General features: G+C 38.5%; 1 protein-coding gene across 2 annotated transcripts in view; it reads left to right on the top strand.

Moving 5' to 3' along the window:
- Window positions 1–23,641, top strand: part of NKAIN3 (sodium/potassium transporting ATPase interacting 3) — an 831,085-nt gene that overhangs the window by 741,766 nt on the left and 65,678 nt on the right. For both annotated transcript variants that reach the window (XM_043977983.1, XM_043977984.1), the window contains exon 5: window positions 23,126–23,186. In XM_043977983.1, the coding sequence (XP_043833918.1) occupies window positions 23,126–23,186 (61 nt within the window). The remainder of the gene's footprint in view (window positions 1–23,125; window positions 23,187–23,641) is intronic.

Consider the following 23,641-nt stretch of genomic DNA (forward strand, 5'->3'; position numbering starts at 1 on the left):
TTTTTCTCATCTTAATGCTCAAGAGACATAGTTCATAGGATCATTTGGATCATAGACAGAGCTGGAAGCAACTCTTCATATTACAGATATGGAAATTGAGGCCTAGAAAATGCTAAGTGTCCTATAGTATAGTATGTATATAGTCCTATAGTATAGTATAGTGTCCTATAGTATAGTATGTAGCAGAGTCAGAATATGAATCCAAACCTAACCCTCTTCCCATGGTATGACACTATTTGTGTAGCTATTTTAAAAGATTGTTAAAGATTATTTTAAAAATTATGTTGGGAGATTTTTGTTGGGTTTAAGCAATAAAAAGAAGGTCAGTTTGCCTAGACTGAAGAATAAGTTAAGAGAAGTAATGTATAACCAGACTGGAAAGGTAGGATAGAGCCAAATCATAAAATAATAATAGCAGCTCACATGTATATGGCACTTTTTAGCACATGAAGCTTTTGGGGTACATTATCTCATTTGGTCTCACAACACTTTGAGCAAGACCATCACATTTGTCATTTGCTGTGATGATCTTTGTGTGTAATAATGTGATTTCTTACAGGAAGAAAGCTTATGTCACAGCCTTCTTAGACTCTATGGTTAGCTATTCACCAGCTTTTTAAAACATTTTTAAAAAATCATCCTTTAGGTCCCAGCTAAAATCTTTCCTTCTACAGGAAGTCTTTTCCTAATTCCTCTTAGTTTTTTGTGCTTTCTTTCTGTTAATTATCATGTAGATAGCTTGTTTGTAGATACTTGTTTACATGTTATTTGTCCCATTAGACTGCAAGTTCCTTGAGGTCAGGGGCTGACTTTTTTTTTTTTTTTGTAGCCCTGGCACTCATCACAGGGCCTGGTATGTAGTAAGCATTTAATAAATGTTTATTGACTGTCTGCGGATGATTCTCAAGTTTATTTGTCCAGCCCTAACCTCTCTTCTAACCTCCAATCTCGTATCTCCAACTGCCTATTAGACATTTCCAATTGGATGGTCTGTTGACATATTCAGTTCATTACATCCCAAACTGAGCTCCTCATCTTCTCTCCAAAACATTTCCCTCTTCCAAAATTCCCTGGTTTTCTGGAGAGTACCTCCCAGTCCATCTAAGTGTCATCCTCAATTTCCCCCTCTCACCTCCCCATATGCAATCATTTGACAAGTCCTGTCATTTCTACCTTCATAACAATCCCCCTATATGTTCCTTTCTCACCACTGACAGTATCTGGTGAAGGCCCCTCTCCACTTCACACCTAGACTATTGGAATAGTCTGCTGGTTGGTCAGCCTGTCTCAAGTCTTTCCCCATTCTAGTTCATCCTCCACTCAGTTATCAAATATGGCTTCCTAATGGGGAAGTTTGACCATTTCACTTTCCTATTCAATCAACTCTAGTGCCTCCCCTCCACCCCGGCCCCGTTACTCTCAGGACCAAATATAAAATCATCAATGTGTCTTTTAAAGACCTTCACAAGCTAGTTCCTTCCTACTTTATGCCTTTAGTTGGGTACCCAAGTACTCTGGGATCTAGTGACACTGGCTTCCTTAGCTGCTCCTTGCACAATCCAGACTGAGCATTTTCACTGGTCCTCCTCATACCTGAAATTCTCTTCCCCTCATCTCCAATTCCTGACTTACCTGAAGCAAGCCTTCAAGTCTTGCATAAAGACACACCTTCTACAAACCTTTCCTGATCCTCCTTAATGTTAGTGCCTTCCCTCTGTTGATTGTCTCCAATTTATTCTGAATATTTCTTGTTTATACACAGGTGTTTGTATATGTTGTATCCCGCATTAGAATGTGAGATCTTTGTGAGCACTCAGTTTTTTGCCTTTCTTTGAATCCCCATTGCTTAGCTCACTGCCAGGCACATTGTAGGTACTTCATAAATGCTAATTGACTGACTGATGTATATGTACATGTTTCTCTGAATAGAATGTAAGCTCCTTGAGGTCAGGGACTGGGTTTTTTCTTTGTTTTTTAATTATCATTACAGGGGCAGCTAGGTGGCACAGTGGATAAAGCACTGGCCCTGGATTCAGGAGGACCAGGGTTCAAATCTGGCCTCAGACACTTGACACTTACTAGCTGTGTCACCCTGGGCAAGTCACTTAACCCCAAGAGTCTCATCCCCCCAAAACAAAACAAAATAAAACAAAACAAACAAATTATCATTACATTCCCCAGAGCCTTAAACATAGTAAGTGTGTAACAATGTCTTTATTATTATTATTATCATCATCATCATCATCGCTACAAACATGACTTTATCAAATGTCCATTCAACACAATAAACATTTTTAAATACCTGCTCAGTGACACTGTGCCCATTAAGATATCGTAAGTCGTTACCCATCAAACCATATTTCTCCCTGCTCTGGGCTCCTACTCTTTAGAAGAATTCAAACCTTTCATACTTTGGAGTGAATAGGTACTTTCTGTCATAATGCATAACCTACTTAATGAGCTTAAAGCACTACATCTTTAAAGAGGACTTAACCTAGCATGATCCTTTAGATACAGTTTTAAAACTCGCAAAGCTTTGTTTTTTCTTGTTGAGGTGAAAACAAGACAAACTTTTTCTCAAATCATTTCCTTCTACTTCTCATCTGAAATGGACTGAGCGGCAATGAATGTTTGGCGTTACAACTCATAAAAGCAAAATGAGCCTCAAAAACTGAATTTCCTCTATCCATATGAGTATAAACAGACTCTTCTGCTACACGCAGACCAAACTTTCAGTAGGATCAACAATCAGACCTGTTGTCATTTATGAATTTTCCCCAAACTTCCTGAAATAAATTAAGAAGAAGAAGAAGAAATATAAGAATCACCACAAAGAATCCTCTATACTAGTTTTCTTTTCTTTCTTACAGAGCAATTAGATTACAAGATTTTTTTTTTAAATGGCAACACAAGTTTATCCTTTTTTGGTGGCTTATTTTGCCCCCAGATCTGTCATTTCAATGGGGTAGGGAACTCCCAGAAAAACTCCACCTACCAATGCAGAACAGCAACTTCTCGGCAACTTACACTCTTAGAAAGTTGCCTGGGGGTGCTGAGAAGTTTGTGACTTGCCCATTTTCAGAAAGCCAGTAAGTAGGTCAGAGGTGGGACTGAAGTCCAGGTTTTCCTAATTCTGGTTCCGGTTCTCTATCCAATAGAATATGCTACATCTAATCACCTCTCTAAACATTCCAGTTCCTGGAAGAAGATATGTTGGTACAGTTTTGAAAAACAGCCTTTAAGGACTAGTTCATTGCATTGTTCTTAATAATGATGATGTTTTTTGATGTTGTTGATGTTGTTGTTCATCCTTTGTTTTCAAAGAGGACCAATTGCCCTTCTATGTGACATTCTAATTCCAATTTCCTCTTCCCTAGTAGTACTGTCCAATGTTAAACATGAATTCCTAAGAGCTTCTTTCCACTCTTAGCCAGAGGTTGGTAAGGAATGAAAGCAAAGGATCATAAGATTTAGAACTGGAAGGGACCAGCTCAAACCTTGGTCTTTTGATACCAAATCCAGTGTTCTTTCCATACAACAACCCCACCCCCTCCATCTTTCTCATGGCTGGGAATCTTGACAATGGGCTATTGGATAATCTGGAATATCCATTCATTCTGGACCAAACCCAGCTTTATGGTCATGAGAAGCTACTTCTTCCCTATGTGACCTGCTCCATTCCTGACCCATTCAAGGAGGAGCCCTCCTCAAAAAGGGCACAAATCATCCTACTGACATATTTACAAACTCTCCACTGTGCCCACTTCTACACTTAACACCTTATAATTACTGTATATTAAATGGGGTGGCAGTGAAACCTCACTCTTGAAGTCCCAGATCTTTTACTTCCTATGTATGTAACCTTGGGGAAAGTCACAACCTTTCTGAGCCTTTGGTTCTTCATCTGTCTAATGGGAATAATGTTTGGATTACCTACCTCATAAGGTTCTTAAGAAGATCAAAGAAGATAAAATGTGTTAAAGAGCTATGAAAACTACCAACTGTTATACCAATGTCAGGTACGTTATTATTTACTACCTCACAGACATGGGAGTGTCCATCAGATTCAAGGAAGCTAATTCTGACTATATTTGACATCCATAATAATTGAAAAAATAACTCTTCTCTCCCAAATATGCTTATGCTAATCCCATAAATTAATTCATAAACTCTTCTTGCTTTACATAGAGGGGTATTATAATGTATAAAGATGATATTAGTGGGGCAGCTAGGTGGCACAGTGGATAGAGCACCGGCCCTGGAGTCAGGAGTACCTGAGTTCAAATCCAGCCTCAGACACTTAACACTTACTAGCTGTGTGACCCTGGGCAAGTCACTTAACCCCAATTGCCTCACTAAAAAAAATTTAAAAAAAAAGATGATATTAGTCTTAGAAATAATAATATAATAGCAATATCTTGTCCTGACATAGCATCTTTCTTCCAAAGACTTCAAAACATCTTGACATGTGGACTTAGCAGTTCCTAAACATGCTATTTCAATAGCTCCATTAAAAGATGATCAAGTGTTTGGACAACGCACATTTAATAAAGCCTGAGATAGACTGATCCATTTTAGTAGATGCCTTTTCTTTTTTCTTAAACAATTATTCCCATTCTCCAAGGACTTACCACTAGAAAAAGTACTTTTTTGGCTAACTGAATATAAGGAAAATGAATCTCTTAGTGATATCTGCTTATATTTGGATCCCTTGTGAGAAGAACGAGACTGCAGAGTATCTGCATCACAAAAGAACCTGGTTAAAAGTCTTATCTGACTTTAGAAACAAGCCAACCATTTGTTTTCCATTTTGAAGCTGTCTGCACAAATGCTGCTTGTCTACATAAGGGCAAGAAGTCCCCAGGGTTGGGAATAAATGGCATGCTGTCTGCTGTTGTGCATTTTTATGATCATCATTGAAAAAACAATTTTATTTCCATATTCATTAATTCATTTGAAGTCCAGGGTGCCAAGGGGACTCTTAGGAGGGTGAACCAAATGTCTTCAAATAATTTCAAGCTTCACTTGGCATAGGACCTTCCATAAGCAGTGATAACTATGTCTGGTTGAGTCTGGAACAGAAAGTAGCAACAATTTGATTTAGTCTAAAGCAAATTGGGTATTCTTTGGGATGGGCACCATACTCCTTTGTGTCTGAAATAAATGAGAAGCTGGTCACTGTCAGGTCCTCTGCATTGTGCGGGTCCCAGATTTCTCCTTTGCTGTGCATGCAGGAAAAAACAGATGGGCCTGGGTGACAGTTGCATCGAAAAGGGCTCCAGGGAGACATGCAGAAAGAAATGTATCGCCACAACATTGTTTGATGACAGTGCACACCTGCTGCCCGTTCTTCAGCTTCAGCTAGAATAGACTGGCAAACTATTTGGAAAGTACTTCTAGGAAACACCATATGTAAAGGATGGGGAGTTTCACTCTTTAAAAAAAGTTGCACAAGATTTTAATCCCCTCAAAGAACAAGTGACAGAGTTATAGCTACTATTAATCCCTTAGAGCTCTTTCTCCTCAGCACCATTCACCCTTCCTCCATATGCTGGGGCTTCCCTGCTGATATAACACAAAGGAATATGCTACACTGAGACTTCCTGTGAATGACATTGTCATAGATATAGCTGGGGCAATTTGGGGGGCTGGGAAAAGCTTCACCAAATGGGCCCAGGATAAACAGTATGAAATGTACCTTCAATCTACCTTTTTTTTTTTTTAGTGAGGCAATTGGGGTTAAGTGACTTGCCCAGGGTCACACAGCTAGTACGTGTTAAGTGTCTGAGGTCGGATTTGAACTCAGGTCCTCCTGACTCCAGGGCCGGTGCTCTATCCACTGCGCCACCTAGCTGCCCCTCAATCTACTTTTTAAAGACACATTTAATTGAAGGGCTATCTTGTAGAAGAAGAATTGGATTTATTCTGTTTGAATCTGGAAAGCAGAATTAGGAATATTGGGTGGATATTGTAAAGGAGCAAATTTAGATTTGCCATCAGGAAAAATTTCCTTTAAATTGCAGCTATTCATAGGTACAATGTCATGCCTCTGGGGATGGTTGGTTTTCCCTCTCTGGAGGAGCAATTGGGGTCTTCCTTTAAACAGAGCCTGCATGAACCCTTTGGCAGTGTGTTATTGAAGGGATTTCTTTCATGCTTTCATGCATGAGTTGGACTAAATAGCTACTGAAGCCCTTCCAATTCTCAAAGTCTATAATTCTGTAACATGTACACAATTTTATAGCCCTTTGGGTATAGTTCCAAATTGCTCTCCAGAATGTTTGGATCAGTTCACAACTCCACCAACAGTGCATTAGTGTCCCAATTTTTCCACATCTCCTCTAACATTTCTCATTTTCCTTTTCTGTCATATTAGCCAATATTATAGGTATGGGTGGTACCTTAAAGTTGTTTTAATTTTCATTTCTCTAATCAATAGTGATTTAGAGCATTTTTTCATGTGTCTATAGATAACTTTGATTTCTTTGTCTGAAAACTGCCTGTTCATATCCTTTGACCATTTGTATTCTTACCAATTCAAATCAGTTCTCTATATATTTGAGAAATGAAACCTTTATGAGAGACACTTGCTGTAAAAATTGTTTCCCAGCTTTCTGCTTTCCTCCTAATCTTGGCTGCACTGATTTTGTTTGTGCAAACCCTTCTTAATTTAATATAATCAAAATTGTCTATTTTACATCTAGTAATAATCTGTCTCTTGTTTGGTCATACATTTTTCCCTCTTCTATAGACTTGACAGGTAAACTATTCCTTGTTCTTCTAATTTGCTTATGGTATCACCCTTTATATTTAAATCATATATCCATTTTGACTTTATCTTGGTATATGGTCTATATTTAATTTCTGCCATTCTGTTTTCCAGTTTTCCCAGCAGTTTTTGACAAATAGTGAGTTCTTGTCCCAAAAAGTGGGATCTTTGGGTTTATGAAACACTAACTAGATTACTATGTTCATTTACTGCTGAGTTTTGTGTACCTGTTCTATTCCTCTGATCTACTATTATTTCTTAGCCAGTACCAGATAGTTTTGATGATTACCACTTTATAATACAATTTGAGATCTGGTACAGCTAGGTCACTTTCCTTCACACTTTTTTTCAAAAATTTCCTTGATATTCTTGATTTTTTGTTCATCCAGATGAATTTTGTTATTATCACATCAAACATGTATCTCGCTTTTTGCAAAATTTTCCTACTTATTGCCCATTGCTTTCCCAGTGAGATCTCCTCCTCCCCCAGTCTTTTCTCTTTTTCAATTCCAAAATTCCTTCAACTGATCTGTACATGGCATGATTTCCATTCACTTTAAAAGGGGGGGGGGATGGATTCTTGGAATATTCTTATTCACTTCCCTTTCTTCACACAAATGCTGATCACTTGGGTCATGACAAGCATCATTCTTTTAAACCTACTTTCATGAAACTTTTATACAAGCAAATTAACATTGGCTTACACTAGGAAGAAATGAAGAGAACAGATCTCTCAGACCTCAGCACATTCAGGGAAAAATCAGAGCATAAAGAATACCCCTCAAAGTCCACTGCTTCCTACCAACCTACAGTCAAACAAGCTGTCTTCCCTCACTGGTGACTTGGCACTGAAGAAGTTGGTCTACCATCTAGGATAGGTGGTATCATCTCTTTCCCATTCAATACTCCACCTTTCACTGCATTGGGGGAGGACAGGTATCACATTACTAATGCTCTAAGTATGATTGTTTTTGTGTTAACTATGGACAGTGTAAGGAATTAATTGTGATTTGGAGTTTTCATAACCCCATCTTTGCTTCATCATGGTCAGACTGAAAAGATTCAAGCTTTAAAAGCCTAAGAGAAAATGGGTGTGTACTTTAAGAGATTATAGAACAAACGAAACAAAGAATATTTATTGAATCAAAGTATCAAACTAAAGTACCAAAGCCCCACCTGGGAGGTCCCCCACACCCACATGGGCCTGGCTAAATTACAATAGGGACAGCCCAAAGGGGATGTTAAACAATTGGAGACTCAGCCTGGCTATAGAACCACCCTTCCTGTGAGAGAGGCAGGAAGGGGGAGAGAGTACTCAGAGAGGGACGGACCTAACCAGGAGACAGTGCCAAGCTGATTCTCCTTAGAACAACAGATTCCAGGTGGTGGTGAATTTGTGTTATTAATGCGAAGCTAGCTCGTTAGGCCAGCTGAGCTGGAAACAAGTTTAGGGTTTGAGTTAGTTTTTGCCAGACCCAAGCTGTTCTGAGTAGCTGAGGAAGTAGAGCTTATTCGAGGTACCAGGGGGCCTTTTCACCCTAGAGATTTAGATTCTCATCATCTGTAAAGTGGGTCACATTTTTCCCTTTCTCTATCCCCTTTCTCATTGTCCCTGGCTTTATTAACTCCACTTGTGCTGTAAATTTTGTTCCCATTAATAAAACCTGATTTGTTTGTGGATCAAGGCTATTAATCTCCGTTCTTATTAGTCTGGGAGACATAACTAAAAAAGAGACAGTTTGGAAAAAGGAAAACTCTGGACCTAGAGGTCTCCCATTATTTTCTGAACCCCAATATTATGGCAAGCCACCCAATTAACTCTTTCCATACTAAATTTAGCCTGAACAAACAAATAAAACCAGTCTTTCCAGAATAAAGTAGGGAATAGTGGGTCCCAAGTTACAGCAGATATAAATTCCATTTGGCTAAGTGTGAATGTTTTAAAGTTTCTTGTGAAAGAAAAAGAGAGAGAGAGAGAGAAGGAAGGAAGGAAGGAAGGAAGGAAGGAAGGAAGGAAGGAAGGAAGGAAGGAAGGAAGGAAGGAAGGAAGGAAGGAAGGAAGGAAGGAAGGAAGGAAGGAAGGAAGGAAGGAAGGAAGGAAGAAAGAAAGAAAGAAAGAAAGAAAGAAAGAAAGAAAGAAAGAAAGAAAGAAAGAAAGAAAGAAAGAAAGAAAGAAAGAAAGAAAGATAGGACAAAGCAGCCCTCTAACATCAACCCATGTAAATTGGTGGTTATCTTTCTGGAAATACCTTTGCTGCCAAGCCCTGAATGATGAGAAAGAGATGATGGGGGGGGGGCAGGAATAGGGTTCTGCTGTTCCTCTCAGATGATTTTCATTGATTCTAATACCTTCTAACATGATCAAAACCACTATAAGGTAATATAGAAATATGAGCCTAGGTGACCACTGAAAACCAATGGGTACTGCTGTGTGTGTGTGTGTGTGTGTGTGTGTGTGTGTGTGTGCATGCACTCATGTGTGTATATGTGTGTAACCCTGAGTAAAGTCACTTAACCTCTGTCTGCTTCAGTTTCCACACTGTAAAATGGGAATAAAAATAATATATGCCTCAGAGAGTTGTTATTAGGATCAAATGAGATAAATTTGTAAAGTACTAAGCAAAGGACCTGACACATAGTAGATGCTTAATAAATGTTTATTCCCTTCCCCCCTTCAAAATAGGCATGGCATTAAGAAAGCTCCAGTGTGCTCCTATGTAATGATTGGAGTGATGCCACCCATTGGAGAGTTACTGTAGGAAAGCTCCGCCATGAGGAGAAGGCAGGAAGTGACATTTGCTCATGGGTGCTGTCTATCAAAACTACCAGCCAATCAACTTGAGGAGCCAGGAGGAGTTCTGGGAAGAGAACATGAAGTAGGAAATAGATGCTGGCAGAGGATTTTTTCCTCTTTGGGTTCAAGACATCAGGCTGGTGGCAGGACTTCACATGGGAGGTTAGGAAGGCTAGGATTTCCATGCTATAAGAAATCTGTTCTCAATCTTTCTCTCTTTTCTCCAAATTCTTATTCTCCTTAATAAATGCTTAAAAGTCTAACTCTTGCTAAAGCTTATAATTTATTGGCGACCACTCATTAGATATTTTAGATAGTATAGCTAGAATTTTCATCCCTTACACCTAACATGTTTTCCCTGCCATGTAACTTCATGCTTTAACTATATTAAACTATAAATCCCTTACGAACATCTTTAAAGAATGATCTGAACACTTTGGATTTCAGGAAAACTGTTAAGGGAAGCCTTTTTGGACCAGGAGGAGTATGGAGCCTTTCCATGCTTCTTCAAGCCATATCAACAATTCTGCTTATGAGTATATCTAGCCCTGCTTGAGTTATTTTCTCAGTGTTATCAGGGATGAAAATTTCATTCATTCTATTTAACCTCATGATGCCCCACCCTAAGGCTCATAAAATATCAGCTGTAACTCACTGCTTTGATTCAATCTTAATGATGCACATCTTGAACAGCAGAACACCCTCACCTGACCCTTATTTTTAAAGTTCTTGTGTCTGCAAACGTGAAAATAAATGAATCAATCCCCTATACAAACTCTACAAGCAAATTAATCAATCCTGTCTATAAACTCTTTGTGTAAAATCTAATCATGTTGTTTTATACCAACCAGTGGGGGCTGATATCCAATGTTATTTCTCTTGCATTCCCCAAATACATCAAAGAACTTGGGGTTGATGGAGCCAGATTTTGAAGTTGAGACAAGAGGAAAGGAAGAGAGGAGAAACACCCTGAATAAGACAGTAGCTAGAATTACCTGCCTTTAATGGGAAAGAAAAGGATATCTTCAAGATTAATGTCTCTCTCAAAGCTTTATTGAAAACAGAGATGATCAGAGTAATTATCCCTTAGATGATTTACATCATGTATGTTTACTATTGGCTAACATGCCTTTGGATCTATTTCTTGGCGCCAAGCAGAGGGCCAACAGGGGCCATTTCAGCTCAGATGCTGAGAAACCAAGAACCACACAACAATCAGCCCTTGGCAAATTGGTAATTAACATGATGGCTAGACAGGTTTGCATGAGCATAACATTATTAATTAAATAGCAGTTTAGTTAATCAAGATAGCAAAAGTAATTTGCCAGGATAAATATTTTATTAATGTACCTATCAATAATACAAAAGTAAAAGGAGAAATTTCAATTAATTTGTTTGTAATAATATTAAGGTTATGGCTGGGGAAAATCTGTTTGAGGGCCTGCAGACAGCTGGATTTAAGACTTACATTACGGTGTGTCTTTGGCTTATCATTTTCTCTAGTGTTACTGTACATTTCTGATACATGGTCAAAATTCTTAGAGCATCATCTTTCAAGACAACATTAATGCCCATTGATGAATTATTATACCTGACAGTAGAATTTTAAGGGCTTCTCTTATTCCACATTGCTTCATTTTTCTTACAATGGAAATTTCCATATCAAATTTGTAGTAAAATGTTCATGTTAGGGAGGACAAAGGACAGAGAAAAAGGGACTACCTGCTGTCACTGGGATTTAAAAAGCTACAACTTCCCTTCTATCTATAAAAAGACTGTGCTTATACCACATATTATGGTAAGGAAGAAATGAAGAAATTGCCTAGCTCCCTTCAGACTAAACAATGAGTCATTTCAGAAAACGAGTTACTCAACAAACACTTTTTGAGTGCCAACTATGTGCTAAGCACTGTACTAGACTCTGCACATAATATAACTAAAATAGAAATGTCTCTGCCCTCAATGTTCTTACATTCTATCATGAGAGATATCATGTAAATAAATAAGCATATATGTATAAATATAAAAGTATATAATATTATAAACATACACATGTATGTAAATATGCATAAAAGCGTACTGTATATAGTTATGCATATGGATCTTTATAAGTATATATAAAATAAATACAAGACACATTTTAGGGGAGAGAGACAATAGCGGGAGGGGGGAGGTCAGGAAAACTTTAATGTAGAAGGTATCACTTTAAGTATGAGGTTTGATGAAAATAAAGGATTCTAAGGGGCCAGATGAGATGCAAGTTCATTCCAGGTACAGAGCTTGTGCAAAGGCCCAAACGTAGGAGATGTTGTATTGTGATAAGGTAACACAAGAAAGTCAGTTTGACCACATTGGAGAGTAGGGAAAGGGGGGTGATGTATAAATAAGATTAAGGAGGTAGGTTGGGGCCAGATTTTGAAGAGTTTTAAAAGTCAAACATGGAAACATTATTATTAATATAAATATTATTTTAATCTAGAAAGCATAGTGAGCCTCTGGAGTTTATTGAGTTTAGGAGTTATGTGGTTAGAAATAGGCTTAAACAAAAAAAGCACTTTGATAACTGTTGGAAGATGTATTTAGAGAGGGGAAATACTTGAGGCAGGAAAGGTTCTGCATTTTTAGATTAGTTCAATCTTTCATATAGTAGTAAAGGGAAACTAGAAAAAATGTGTGTGTGTGTGTGTGTGTGTGTGTGTGTGTGTGTTTGTAAGCCAACCTCTAGAAAAAGTTTCAAATAAGTCCTCTTCCTATATGCCACTACCTGTTGTCTTATTCCTATATAGTCCTACTAATCTCCTTTCCTACCTATAATGCATATTCTTTTTCAAAAGAGCTATGATTGTGTTGCCATGGGGTTTCTCTCCACCAATACAGAACACATCCAACCCATTTGCACCTTAATAACAACATGCCTTCATGAATTTCTATGACCAAAAGAAAATAACCTAATGGCAAACCTTATGAAAAAACTTTGAGAATTAGAATGGCATTAACAAGTTTGAAAAATAACCAGAGTAGACCAATCAGGAACTTGAGGCCATGTTATATGAGGATCAGTTGGAAGGACATGCTACCTAGCCTCTAGAAAAGAAGAATTAATGGGGGTGTGATTTTCCATGTTGTTGTTCAGTTGGTCCAATCATGTCTGACTCTTCATTAACCCCATTTGGGGTTCACTTTACAGAAATACTGGAGCGGTTTGCCATCTCCTTCTCCAGCTCATTTTACAGAAGAGAAACTGAGGCAAACAGGGTTAAGTGACTTGTCTAGGATCACACAACTAGTAAGTGTCTGAGGCTAAATTTGAACTCAGGTCTTTCTAATTCCAGGCCCAGCAGTTGCCCTGGGGATATGACAGCTTTCTTCAAGTATTTAAAGGGTAGTAAAGTAAAAAAAGAATTTAATTTAACCCCAGCAGAAACAACCAGGAGTACTGGGTGAAAGTAACATCGGAATAAATTGACTAAGGATTGGAGATATCCCAAAAGGGAGTGGGCTGCCTTTTTGAGGTAATGGTTTCCATTTAATTAGATTTTTTTCAACAAAAAAGTAGAGTTAGGAATTCTCTTAGAGGGTAGGGATTGGACAAGATGAATACCCACTGTGTTTCTTTCCAAGTTTAAAGTTCTGTGATTTTGTTCTCCAATGATAGTGAATACTCAAAGCATTTCTAGTTTGGTAGAACATGTCAACTTTTGTGTTCCACTGACTTGAGAAATCAAGGTTCCCTTCAGCAATGAAGAGGCTTTGAGGGAGGATGTTAGTGAAGGACCAGTCATTCAAAATTTTAAATGTTCAGCTCATCAGAGTCTGTCATATCCCAGAGGGAATCAGGGCTGCCATATCACTTGGATATTAAAAATCAGAGGTCAAGTTCACCTGAAGTAGTGAGTTCTCCCTTATCCAAGACCTACAAGTGAAGAATAGATAACCATTTTTCAGTCGTGTTGTAGAGGAGATTCATATTCAGGTATGTGTTACACTGGATGGCCTCTGGGGTCCCTTACAACTATGAAATTCTGATTCTCTGAGTCTGCTTCTATGTACTGATATATGATATGAATATATTGGCACAGCCACTTCCAGGTTCCAACTCTGGGGACCCCTACATCAACCCTCTGCTTTCCCTCCCCAATATTCCTTCTCCAAATGCAATGCAGGAATACACTTCATGTCCCTAAGAATCTGATCCTGCAACATTGGTTGCACTTGGTAATCTTGCTGAAGAAATGTTCAGATCTTGAAAGGAGCTCATTTGCATGCCATATGGTCTCTGCAACTTGCTAGAAGTCAGTAATGTAGTGAATGTGGGAATTCTTCATTTGCCTACCTTGCTTGTCATTTAGTTACAATGAGACAACTAAGAAAACAGAATAAGAATTCATCTTACTGGGACACTAAGAATGCTCTCCTTATCAGAAAGGTGAAGGAGAGAGGGCTATATTTTACTTGAAAAATATATTATACTAGAACTATAGAAAATTAATAGACTTCCTAGAACCAAGGTACTAACAAGACCTTGGACTCACAATTGAAAAGGTCCCTAGCACAGAGCCAAAACATTTTGATGTATCTTCACTTCCCTCCCACCAAAACTGAGATGAAAAACACATCGTATGACTGCAGTTGTGATAAATCGTCCCTCAGCACTCCTGCTTGTAGCATAAGATCAGTACAAGGGGCATGCTTAGAATTCTCATGGTGATTTCAGAGTTCTCCCGACATTCTAAATGAACATCCTTCAATCTGAACTTGGTGCAGAGGAGAAAATCAAGTAACCAACAAAACAACAGTACACCAGTTATCCAGTATGCAAAGTGTTCCTCCCTCCCCCATCCCCAGTTAAGTATTACTTAGTCCTTAATTCTAAACCTGTCCAGACAAGGAAGCAAAATTAGTCAATACTTTTTTTTCTAATGGAAACTTGATTCCGGCCTTAGAAATAATAATGAATAGTTAATATTTATGTAACACTTTTTAAACATTTACTAATTGCTTTAAATATGTTATCTTCTTTAATTTAAGATCATGGTATGTGATGATGTATCATTAGAATATTAGCTTCTGGAGGACAGGGAATATTTCACTTCTGTCTCTATCTCCAGTGCTTAACAAAATCCCTGACACCACAGCAAGAGCTTTAAAAATGCTTGCTGATTGATTTAAACCTCACTATAACCTTTCCATGTTGGGTCTACAAATATTTTCCTTTGTATAAATGAAGAAACAAAAGATCAAAGAGGTTAAGTGATTTGCTTGGGTCACACAACTAACAAAGTGCCAGAGGCAAGATTCAAACCCAGATTTTCCTGATTTCAAAGCTGTCTCTCAAAGGAGAATCAAAGTCAGAACCAGAAGAGACCTGAAAGATCATAAGATCAAAGATCTAATGTGAATAAGTACATGAGAGGTCATTTAGTCCACAACTCTCTCATTTCATAGGTGAGAAACTGAGGACCAGAAAGCTCCCCTGGATACTAGTATGGAGTGACTATGCTTCTAGTGGTTAAATCAGTCAACAAGCATTTATCAAGTCCTTACTATGTGCTAGGCAATAGGGATAAAAAGACAAAAAATAAGCAGTTTCAGTCCTCAAAGAGATTATGATTCTGTACAATAATGGTGTCAGAAGAAAGGCAGAAAGCTTTGCTATAAAGATTATTGTGAGAAAATTATTAATAATATGGGTTTGGGGACTCCCAGGGGTCCCGCTGAGAGAGCCGGGCCTGACCTTTGTTAAGGTCAGCCCAGAGTCAGAAAGTTACCTCATTCAAAACCACACCTACCTGAAAGCCTTGTTCCTGCCAGAGGATCTGTTCTCTGGGCTTTGACCTTAGCAGGACTGTGCTGAAACACCCTCAAATCCAGTGAACGAATAGATTTGAGTGATGCTAGCCAATTAGCTTTGAACAATGTGTATGGGTGGGCTCTGCTCTTGCCCTCAGCTAGCTTGCACAGGCACTTGCTCTCTTTTAATGCAGGAATTTGGTGAATGCAAACGCAGCCCTCTAGGGTTCCCCATTTTCTCTTTTCTTTTTTCTCTTCCCTAGCTAGCTAGGCTTTCCTATCTTTCAGAGCCATGCATGCTCTCTTTACTAATATTTAATATACTTTAATAAATTCTTAATGCCCAAAAACTGGTGCAGTAGCCTCTAATTTCTAAGTAACAAATATATGGTAAACCCCAGGTAATTTTCCCTACACTTGGGACAGAAATAGGGCCACCACATATAGTTTTACTTGCCACATTATGAAGCCTTGTGTAAGAGACTGGTGTCACAGATGGTGAGACTTTTTTTGGTTTGTTGTTTTTTAAATCACTGCTTCTAATCAAGATAAAAGCTTCAGAAGAGAAAGACAGATTTCAGAAGTGAACATCTGGTTGAGAAGATGGTATCTGAGAATGAGATTTTGATTTCTGGGCTATGATTTAAAATATAATAACAGGATTGTGGCCAGAAGAAGAATACATCTATTAAGAATGTAGTTGCCAGGGAAGCTAGGTGGCACAGTGGATAAAGCATTGGCCTTGGATTCAGGAGGACCTGAGTTCAAAGCCAGCCTCAGACACTTGACATTTAACTAGCTGTGTGACCCTGGGCAAGTCACTGACCCCTCATTGCCCTGAAAAAAAAAAGAATGTAGTTGCCTTTCCTCTTCCAAATTTAATCCAAAATGTTTTAAATTGAAAAGGAAAAAGGAAGTTAATGTATAGTACAGGAGTAAGAATAGCAATAGGTAACTAAATTTTATCTCAAAGATATCACTGAAGTTTTTTGGGATGAGACCTTTGACTAGAATGAAAATGAAAGCTGGAAAAAAAGTTCTTATACATCAGGCAATTCCAAAAAAGTAGGAATTGTGGTCATTGTTTCAAGTAAAGAGTCAATTAACATCTATAAGTTCAAGAGTGATCATCAGAAAACTGTATTGTATATATTGGCTTTATAAACAATGAAACACTGTCATCAGCAATAGATATGCACCAAATGCCATACTATCTAAATCTATAAAAAGTAAAGCTAACTGAATTACAAAAAGAGCTATAACAATATAACAATGTTAGGAGGTTTTATCATTCCTCTTTCAGAACTAGATAAATCTTAAAGAGATAAAATGGAAATCATAAAGCTGAAGAATCTTTTTGAGATGCGAACCTTTAACAGATACAACTTAAGGTGACCATTTGATAAATACTAGTCTTTTATAGATACATTTTAAGTTGTTATTGTCCTTTCTTCTTAAAGAGGACCATAATATTAGGGTAATGTCATGACTTGCAGTGAATTGGATTTAAGTAAGGGAAAGCAGTACAGGGTTACCAACTTCACTCTCTCCTCCTCCAGAGCTATCTGGGTCCGGTGGCAAGATATATATCAGGACAACTGGAGATGGCCTGCATATTTAAGGCAATTGGGGTTAAGTGACTTGCCCAGAGTCACATAGCTAGGAAGTGTCTAAGGTCAAATCTGAACTCAGGTCCTCCCAACTTCAGGGCCAGTGCTCTATCCACTGCACCATCTAGCTGTCCCTATTTTAAGTTGACCATTTAATAGCTACCTTTAAAGTAAATATAGCTTTTTTTTTATTTTATTTATTTATTTATTTATTAGAATAGAATTTTATTTTCCAAAGTATATGTAAAAACAAATTTTAACATCAATTTAAAAAAAAAATTGTTCCAACTTCTCTTCCTCCTCTATTCCCACCCCCACCTACTAGAACTCAAGCATTTCAAAATAAATTATACATGAGTAGTCATGGAAAACATTCCCACATTAGCTAGGTTGTGAGAAAAAAACAGTCAAAAAACTCCCCAAACTTCAGACTGAGGAACTGTCAAAGAGAAAAAAACATTTTTTTTAAAAAATGTGTTTCCAGGGGCAGCTAGGTGGCGCAGCGGACAGAGTACCAGCCCTGGAACCAGGAGCACCCGAGCCCAAATCCGGCCCCACACACCCAACACCCACCAGCCACATGACCCCGGGCAAGCCACCCAACCCCAATTGCCTCACCAAAAAAGAAAAAAAAAAAAGAAAAGGAAAAAAAAATGTGTTTCCAACTATTTCAGATACTATCACTTCTTTCTCTGTAGATGGGTTGCCATTTTCATAGTCCTTCAGGGTTATATTGGACCATTGCCTTGCTGAAAATAACCACATGCTTCCCAGCAGATCATTTTACACTATTGCTGTTATTTTGTATACAGTGCATTTCACTCTGCTTCAGTTCATGTAGGTCTTTCCAGGTTTTTCTAATAGTATCCTGTTCATCATACCCTAAATAATGTACCTTAAACTTGACAAAGAATTTTCTTCGTATTAGCCCAGCAAAGTCATCATAACTATTTCCCTCCATCCTATTCTCTTCCCATGATATTTACTCTATTTTCCATCTTCTTTTAAACTATTCCTCCTCAAAAGTATTTTACTTCTGACTGTCCCCTCCCCTACTCTGCACTCCCTTTTTTTTCACCCTTCCTTCCTTATCCTCTTCCCCTCATACTTTCCTGTAAGGTTAAATAGATTACTCCTCCCAACTGGGTGTGAATGTTATTCCCTCCATGAGCCAACTCTGATGAGTTTAAGGTCTTTGAGCTAATTCTATGTTCCAAATTTTCTTCCTCCCTCTCTCCTCAACCCTCCCTATGAAATCAAGCAATTCAATATTTCATACTTGTGCCGTTATGCAGAATGTCTTCACCTTCCTTGAAAGTATTTTGCTTTTTACTACTCTCTCCCAGAATCTGCCCTTCCCTCCTTCCCCTCTTCCCCCCCCCCCTTATCTCCCTCCCCTCCCTCAGGGCAAAATATATTACTATACCCACTTGAGTATGTATGTTAGTCCTTCTTTGAGTCAATTCTGATGATATTAAGGTTCAATCACTCCCCAGTTCCTTCCCCCTCTTCCCCTCCCCTCCATAAGCTTTTTTCTTGTTTCCTTCATATGAACAACCTCTCCCCAGACCATCTCTCCCCTTCCCCCTCTCCCAGTCTATTTCTCCTACACCTCAACCCTATTTTAAGGATGTCATTATGGGTTAGTTAGGTGGCACAGTGGACAATGCACCAGCCCTGGACCCAGGAGGCCCCAAGCCCAAATCCAGCCCCATACATAAGACACCCCACAAAGAACAAAACATAACTTCCCTTCGTATTCAGTTCAGACCTGTGTCCTCTGTATTATCTTCCCATATAGGAATGTTAACAGTTTGATCTTTTAATATCCCTCATGAAGTCTTTTTCCTGTTTATCTTTTTATGCTTCTCCGGGGTGTTGTATTTGAAAGTCAAATTTTCTATTCAGTTCAGGTCTTTTCATAACAAATGCCTGAAAGTCTTCTTTCTCCTTGAAGTTCCATGTTTGCCTCTGAAAGAGGATCCTTAGTTTTGCTGGGTACATGATTTTTGGCTGTAGTCCCAGTTCCTTTGCCCTCTGGAATATCGTATTCCATGCCCTCCGGTCCTTTAATGTAGAAGCTGCTAAATCTTGCTTTATCCTTATTGGAGCTCCACAGTATTTAAAGTCCTTTTTTCTAGCTGCTTGCAATATTTTCTCCTTGACCTCGGAGTTCTGGAATTTGGCTATAATATTCCTGGAGGTTTTCCTTTTGGGATCTCTTTCAGGAGGTGATCGGTGGATTCTTTCAATTTCTATTTTAGCTTCTGCTTCTAGAATATCAGGGCAATTTTCCCTCACAATCTCTTGGAGGATGGTGTCTAAACTCTTGTTTTGGTCATGGTTTTCAGGTAGTCCAATGATTTTCAAATTATCTCTCCTAGATTTATTTTCTAGGTCAGCTGTTTTTCCAAGGAGATATTTCACATTGCCTTCTATTTTTTCATTCAATTGGATTTGCTTTACTGTCTTGGTTTCTCATAAGCTCACTAGCTTCCATTTGTTCAATCCTAATTCTTAGGCAATTATTTTCAGCAGACAGTTTTTTAATCTCCTTTTCCATTTGGCTTTTCAAACTGTTGACTTTTTTCTCATGACTCTCCTGCATTGCTCTCATTTCTCTTTCCATTCCTTCCTCTCTTCTCTACATCTTCGTTCTATCTCTCCTACTTTCTCTTCAAAGTCCCTTTTGAGAGCTTCCATGGCCTGAGACCAGTTCATATTTTTCTTGGAAGCTTTGAATGTTGGAGCTTTGACCCTATTATTATTATCTTCTTCTTCTGAGGATGTATTGTGGTCTACCTTTCCCCCAAAGAAGTTTTCAATGGTCTTCTGCTTTCTCTGCCTACTCATCCTGGCTTACTGTTTCTTGGCTTTTTACTCCTTAAAGTGTAGCGCTGCTTCCCGGACACACTGTTCGTGCTACAGCGTGGCCCAGGGGGTGATTGGGCTTCTTCTCAGCCTGCCTGGCTTGTGAGTAATCACAGCCGCTTTCTCTTTGACCCGGAAACAGAAGTCTGATTGAACTCTGATTCTCTATGGTCGGAAGCTTGGCGTGCTTTTACCCCTCCCCCGCTGGGCCACCACCACTCAATTCAGCCCACTGGTTCAGACCCAGGGCGCTTTGCCCCAACTCCAGCAGATACTGCCTCCACTTCACCCCGGCCTACCTCCGAACCCCCTCACCAGTCCGTGATCGGAGCCTCAGAAGCTGCTGGTGCTGAAGACTCTGACGTGTTGGAAGCACTGTCCCTGGCTGGGTCCGGACTGCGCGCTGAGCTGTTCAGCCTGATCAGTAGGTGATCAGAATTGCCCTCTTTTGCGGAGAAACAGTCTCACTCTGTTCTTATGTGCATTAGGCTGTTCTGGGTTTTGATTTTTACCGCATTATTTGGGCGTGAATGGACAGGTGTATCTGGAGCTTGTGGGAGTCACAGCCTCTCCTCCGCCATCTTGGCTCCGCCCCCCTAGATATAGCTTTTAACAAACACAACTTAACTTTTCACATGATTATTATAACAAACTTTTTTTTTTCAACATAAAATAAGAAATACAGGTAAACTAACTTTGAAAATTAATAATAAAAGTAAATAAGGGAACAAAGTTGAGCTAATTTCAAATTGAATATTCTGACTTCTACTTTTATATAAAAACATACTTGCAACCCATGCTTTTTAGCATTGGAAAGATGTTTCTCCACAGTTCTCTTAGAGCTTATGAGATAATGCTCTTATATCCCAGGAAATGATTGTTTCCACAACTGTTATCCTATCCACATAGCATCCATGAATCAGTCAAGCCAGAAAACATTTATTCAGTATCTATTATTTTCCAGGAACTTGGGTATATACACACACAAAAAAATTAAATAGTCCCTGTCCTTGAGAAGCTTACATTCTGGTCATAGATTTTTGGTTTTCAATAAAATTGGCTATTGTATGGGGGACGAGAGGATTTTAAAGACCTACATAATTCTTTAATATAATAACCATATCCATGTGTTTCCTTTAATCCCCTTCGGGATCATTCTCTGTCTCAAGTTCTTCGCAGCAAAAGAAGACCAAAGTGCTGAACTAAGAGACTCTTTGTGCTTTACTTGGAAGGGAGTCATTCTCTGTTATAGTGTGAATATGATTTGATTGGATACCCAGACGGGGAACTGGTGTCCATGGTTTTAAAATGAGCTGACTTTAATATACATTAGAAATAATTGATGACTACTGCTTATACTATAAAAAGTTGCAAGTGTACAAGATTAAAAAGAAATATCATTTTTGAGATATATACATTATATATAGTCATGTGATATTATTTCCAACCAATAAATTAGTGATAAATGTACTATATATAGTTGTAGTGTTTTATATTAATAATTGAATTTGGACCTTCTCTTCTCAAACTTCCCATTTCCCTCAGAAGAAGACCTAGCCTCATTCTTTGTGATGAAAAGGGACACTATTCACTGTGGGCTTCTTTCACTACATCTCAAAATTCCTTGACATAAATCTCTATTCTCTCCCCCATTACTTATGTTTTTGATGAAGATGTGGCCCTTCTCTCTGTAAAAGCCAACTCTCCTGCTCATTTCTCTCTCTATTTCTGTCTTTCTGTCTATCTCTCTCATTAGTCATTCCCAAAAAGATGCCCCATAGGTCTATCAAACTCAGCATGTGTAAAACAGAACTTATTCTCTTTGCTCCCCAAAACCCACCATTATTCCTTACTTCCCTATTTCTGTTCAAGGTACCACAATCCTTCTAGTCACTTAGGTTCAAAATCTGAGAATATTCATAAATTCATCTCTCTTCTTCCCCTCTTATATCCAAAGAATCAGCAAGTATGATCAACTCTACTTCCATAACACCTCTTACATCTTCTTTTTCCACACCCACATGGTCACTATTCTAGTTTGGGCCCTCATTACCTCTCACCCAGACTTTTACTATAGTCTCTCAATCAATATTCTCTGTGCTTAGTTTTACCCCTCCCTAATTCATCCTCCACACATCTACCAACATAATATCCCTAAAGCATGGAACTAACTGATCATGTCACCATTCTCCCTTTTCCAAAAACTCCCTAGGGTCCCTATTGCCTCTAAAATATCACAGGATCATCATATATCTACTCAGAAGCCAGATAATACAATCTCCTCCGTTTAACATTTATAAGCCCTTCACACTCTGGCTTCCACTAAATTTGCCTGGTTTGCATCACAAGTAACCTTCCTTTGAGGTAGAGAGACAACCATTCCCCTGAGGCAGAAAGAATCTGAAAGAAAGCCACAAAAGAAAGAGAGATTTCCTTCCCTCTTCTTTTCCCTCCACCCTACCCACCATTATCCCCACAAACTGGCTCTTTAGCACCACCTGTTGCCTGCACATGCTGTTCCTCATGCAAAACAGTACAGGCTTTTCCTTAAGCCTGGAACGCAGTCGCTGCTCACATCTGCTTTTTAGAATTCCTAGCTTTCTCCAAAGATTAGCTCAAATCCCATCCTGATCCTCCTAGCTTCCAGGGTTTTCTCCCCCAAAGTACTTTATATTTATTTTGTCTTGATTTTGTATCTATTTATGTTTATAAAGGATTTGAAAGATGCCTTAGGGATCATTGAGTCCACCCCCTCAATTTATCATTGAGTCCAACCCCTCAATTTATGGATGAGGAAACATCACTTCCCTCAAACGAGGGATTATTTCATTGTTGTTGTTGTTGTTTTCATCTTTGTAGCCTTATGGCATAGCAACAGTCAGAGGGCGGTTGTATTCATTTAATAAATGCCTGCTGGCTGATCCTCACAACAGCCCTGTAAGATAAGTAGTGCGTTTCCTTCAACAGTTAATTCCAAAATAAATATTCTGAAAAGTCCAATCATTTACAGGATAGTAACCATAGTCTCAGATTTCAATTAAATACCTAGGAGTCTGTTCAGGATATACCTGGGTAACTTTCTCTAATCCTATTAACACTAATGGGAATTGAATATGCATTTCAAGATGATAGCTGTTAGTTAAAAATACAAGAAGGCTTCTATTATCAAATGGTAGTAGTTAATTCAAGGCATCCTTTATCTGCTAATTGCACAAGCTGTAATTGAGATTCGTGCTTTACATAAATTCAGTACAGCTTTCTGACAAGCCTTGTTTTGTTTTTCTTCCGCAGTTGATTGGCTTTGTGTATGCCTGTTATGTGATCAGTGTTTTCATGGAGGAAGAGGACAGCTGTAAGTACTAAATGCACTTGGATCCCTGTAGCTAGTAGGAGTGAAACTTTCCTAGAACTAATTGTTTACTTAGGCTCATCCTTGGGATTAAAAAGGATCCAAATCAGGATCAATTAAATGCTGAAGGAAACCCAAAGTTTGCACTGAAATGCACCATATTATGTTGAATAATGCTGTTTGCTAGTCATTTAATCCTTCATCCATTCAGATAACTTCAGAGTTCCCATGAGGTGCAAGGAATTGTGGTAGGCACTCAATAGTCCCATTAACTAATGATCAAGTTAAACACTTGATCATTACCTTCTCATTGGCAATCTAAAATTAATAGAAAATTAGGAGTTTGATTACCCCCAGCTGTTGATGCCCCATCAAATAATATTGTATATATTTTGTATATGTCTTGTATTTACCAATATGAAAACATGCATTAGGGCAGCTAGGTGGTGCAGTGGAAA

This window comes from Dromiciops gliroides, chromosome 1, assembly GCF_019393635.1.
Source record: "Dromiciops gliroides isolate mDroGli1 chromosome 1, mDroGli1.pri, whole genome shotgun sequence".
In the NCBI taxonomy this organism is placed as follows: domain Eukaryota; kingdom Metazoa; phylum Chordata; class Mammalia; order Microbiotheria; family Microbiotheriidae; genus Dromiciops; species Dromiciops gliroides.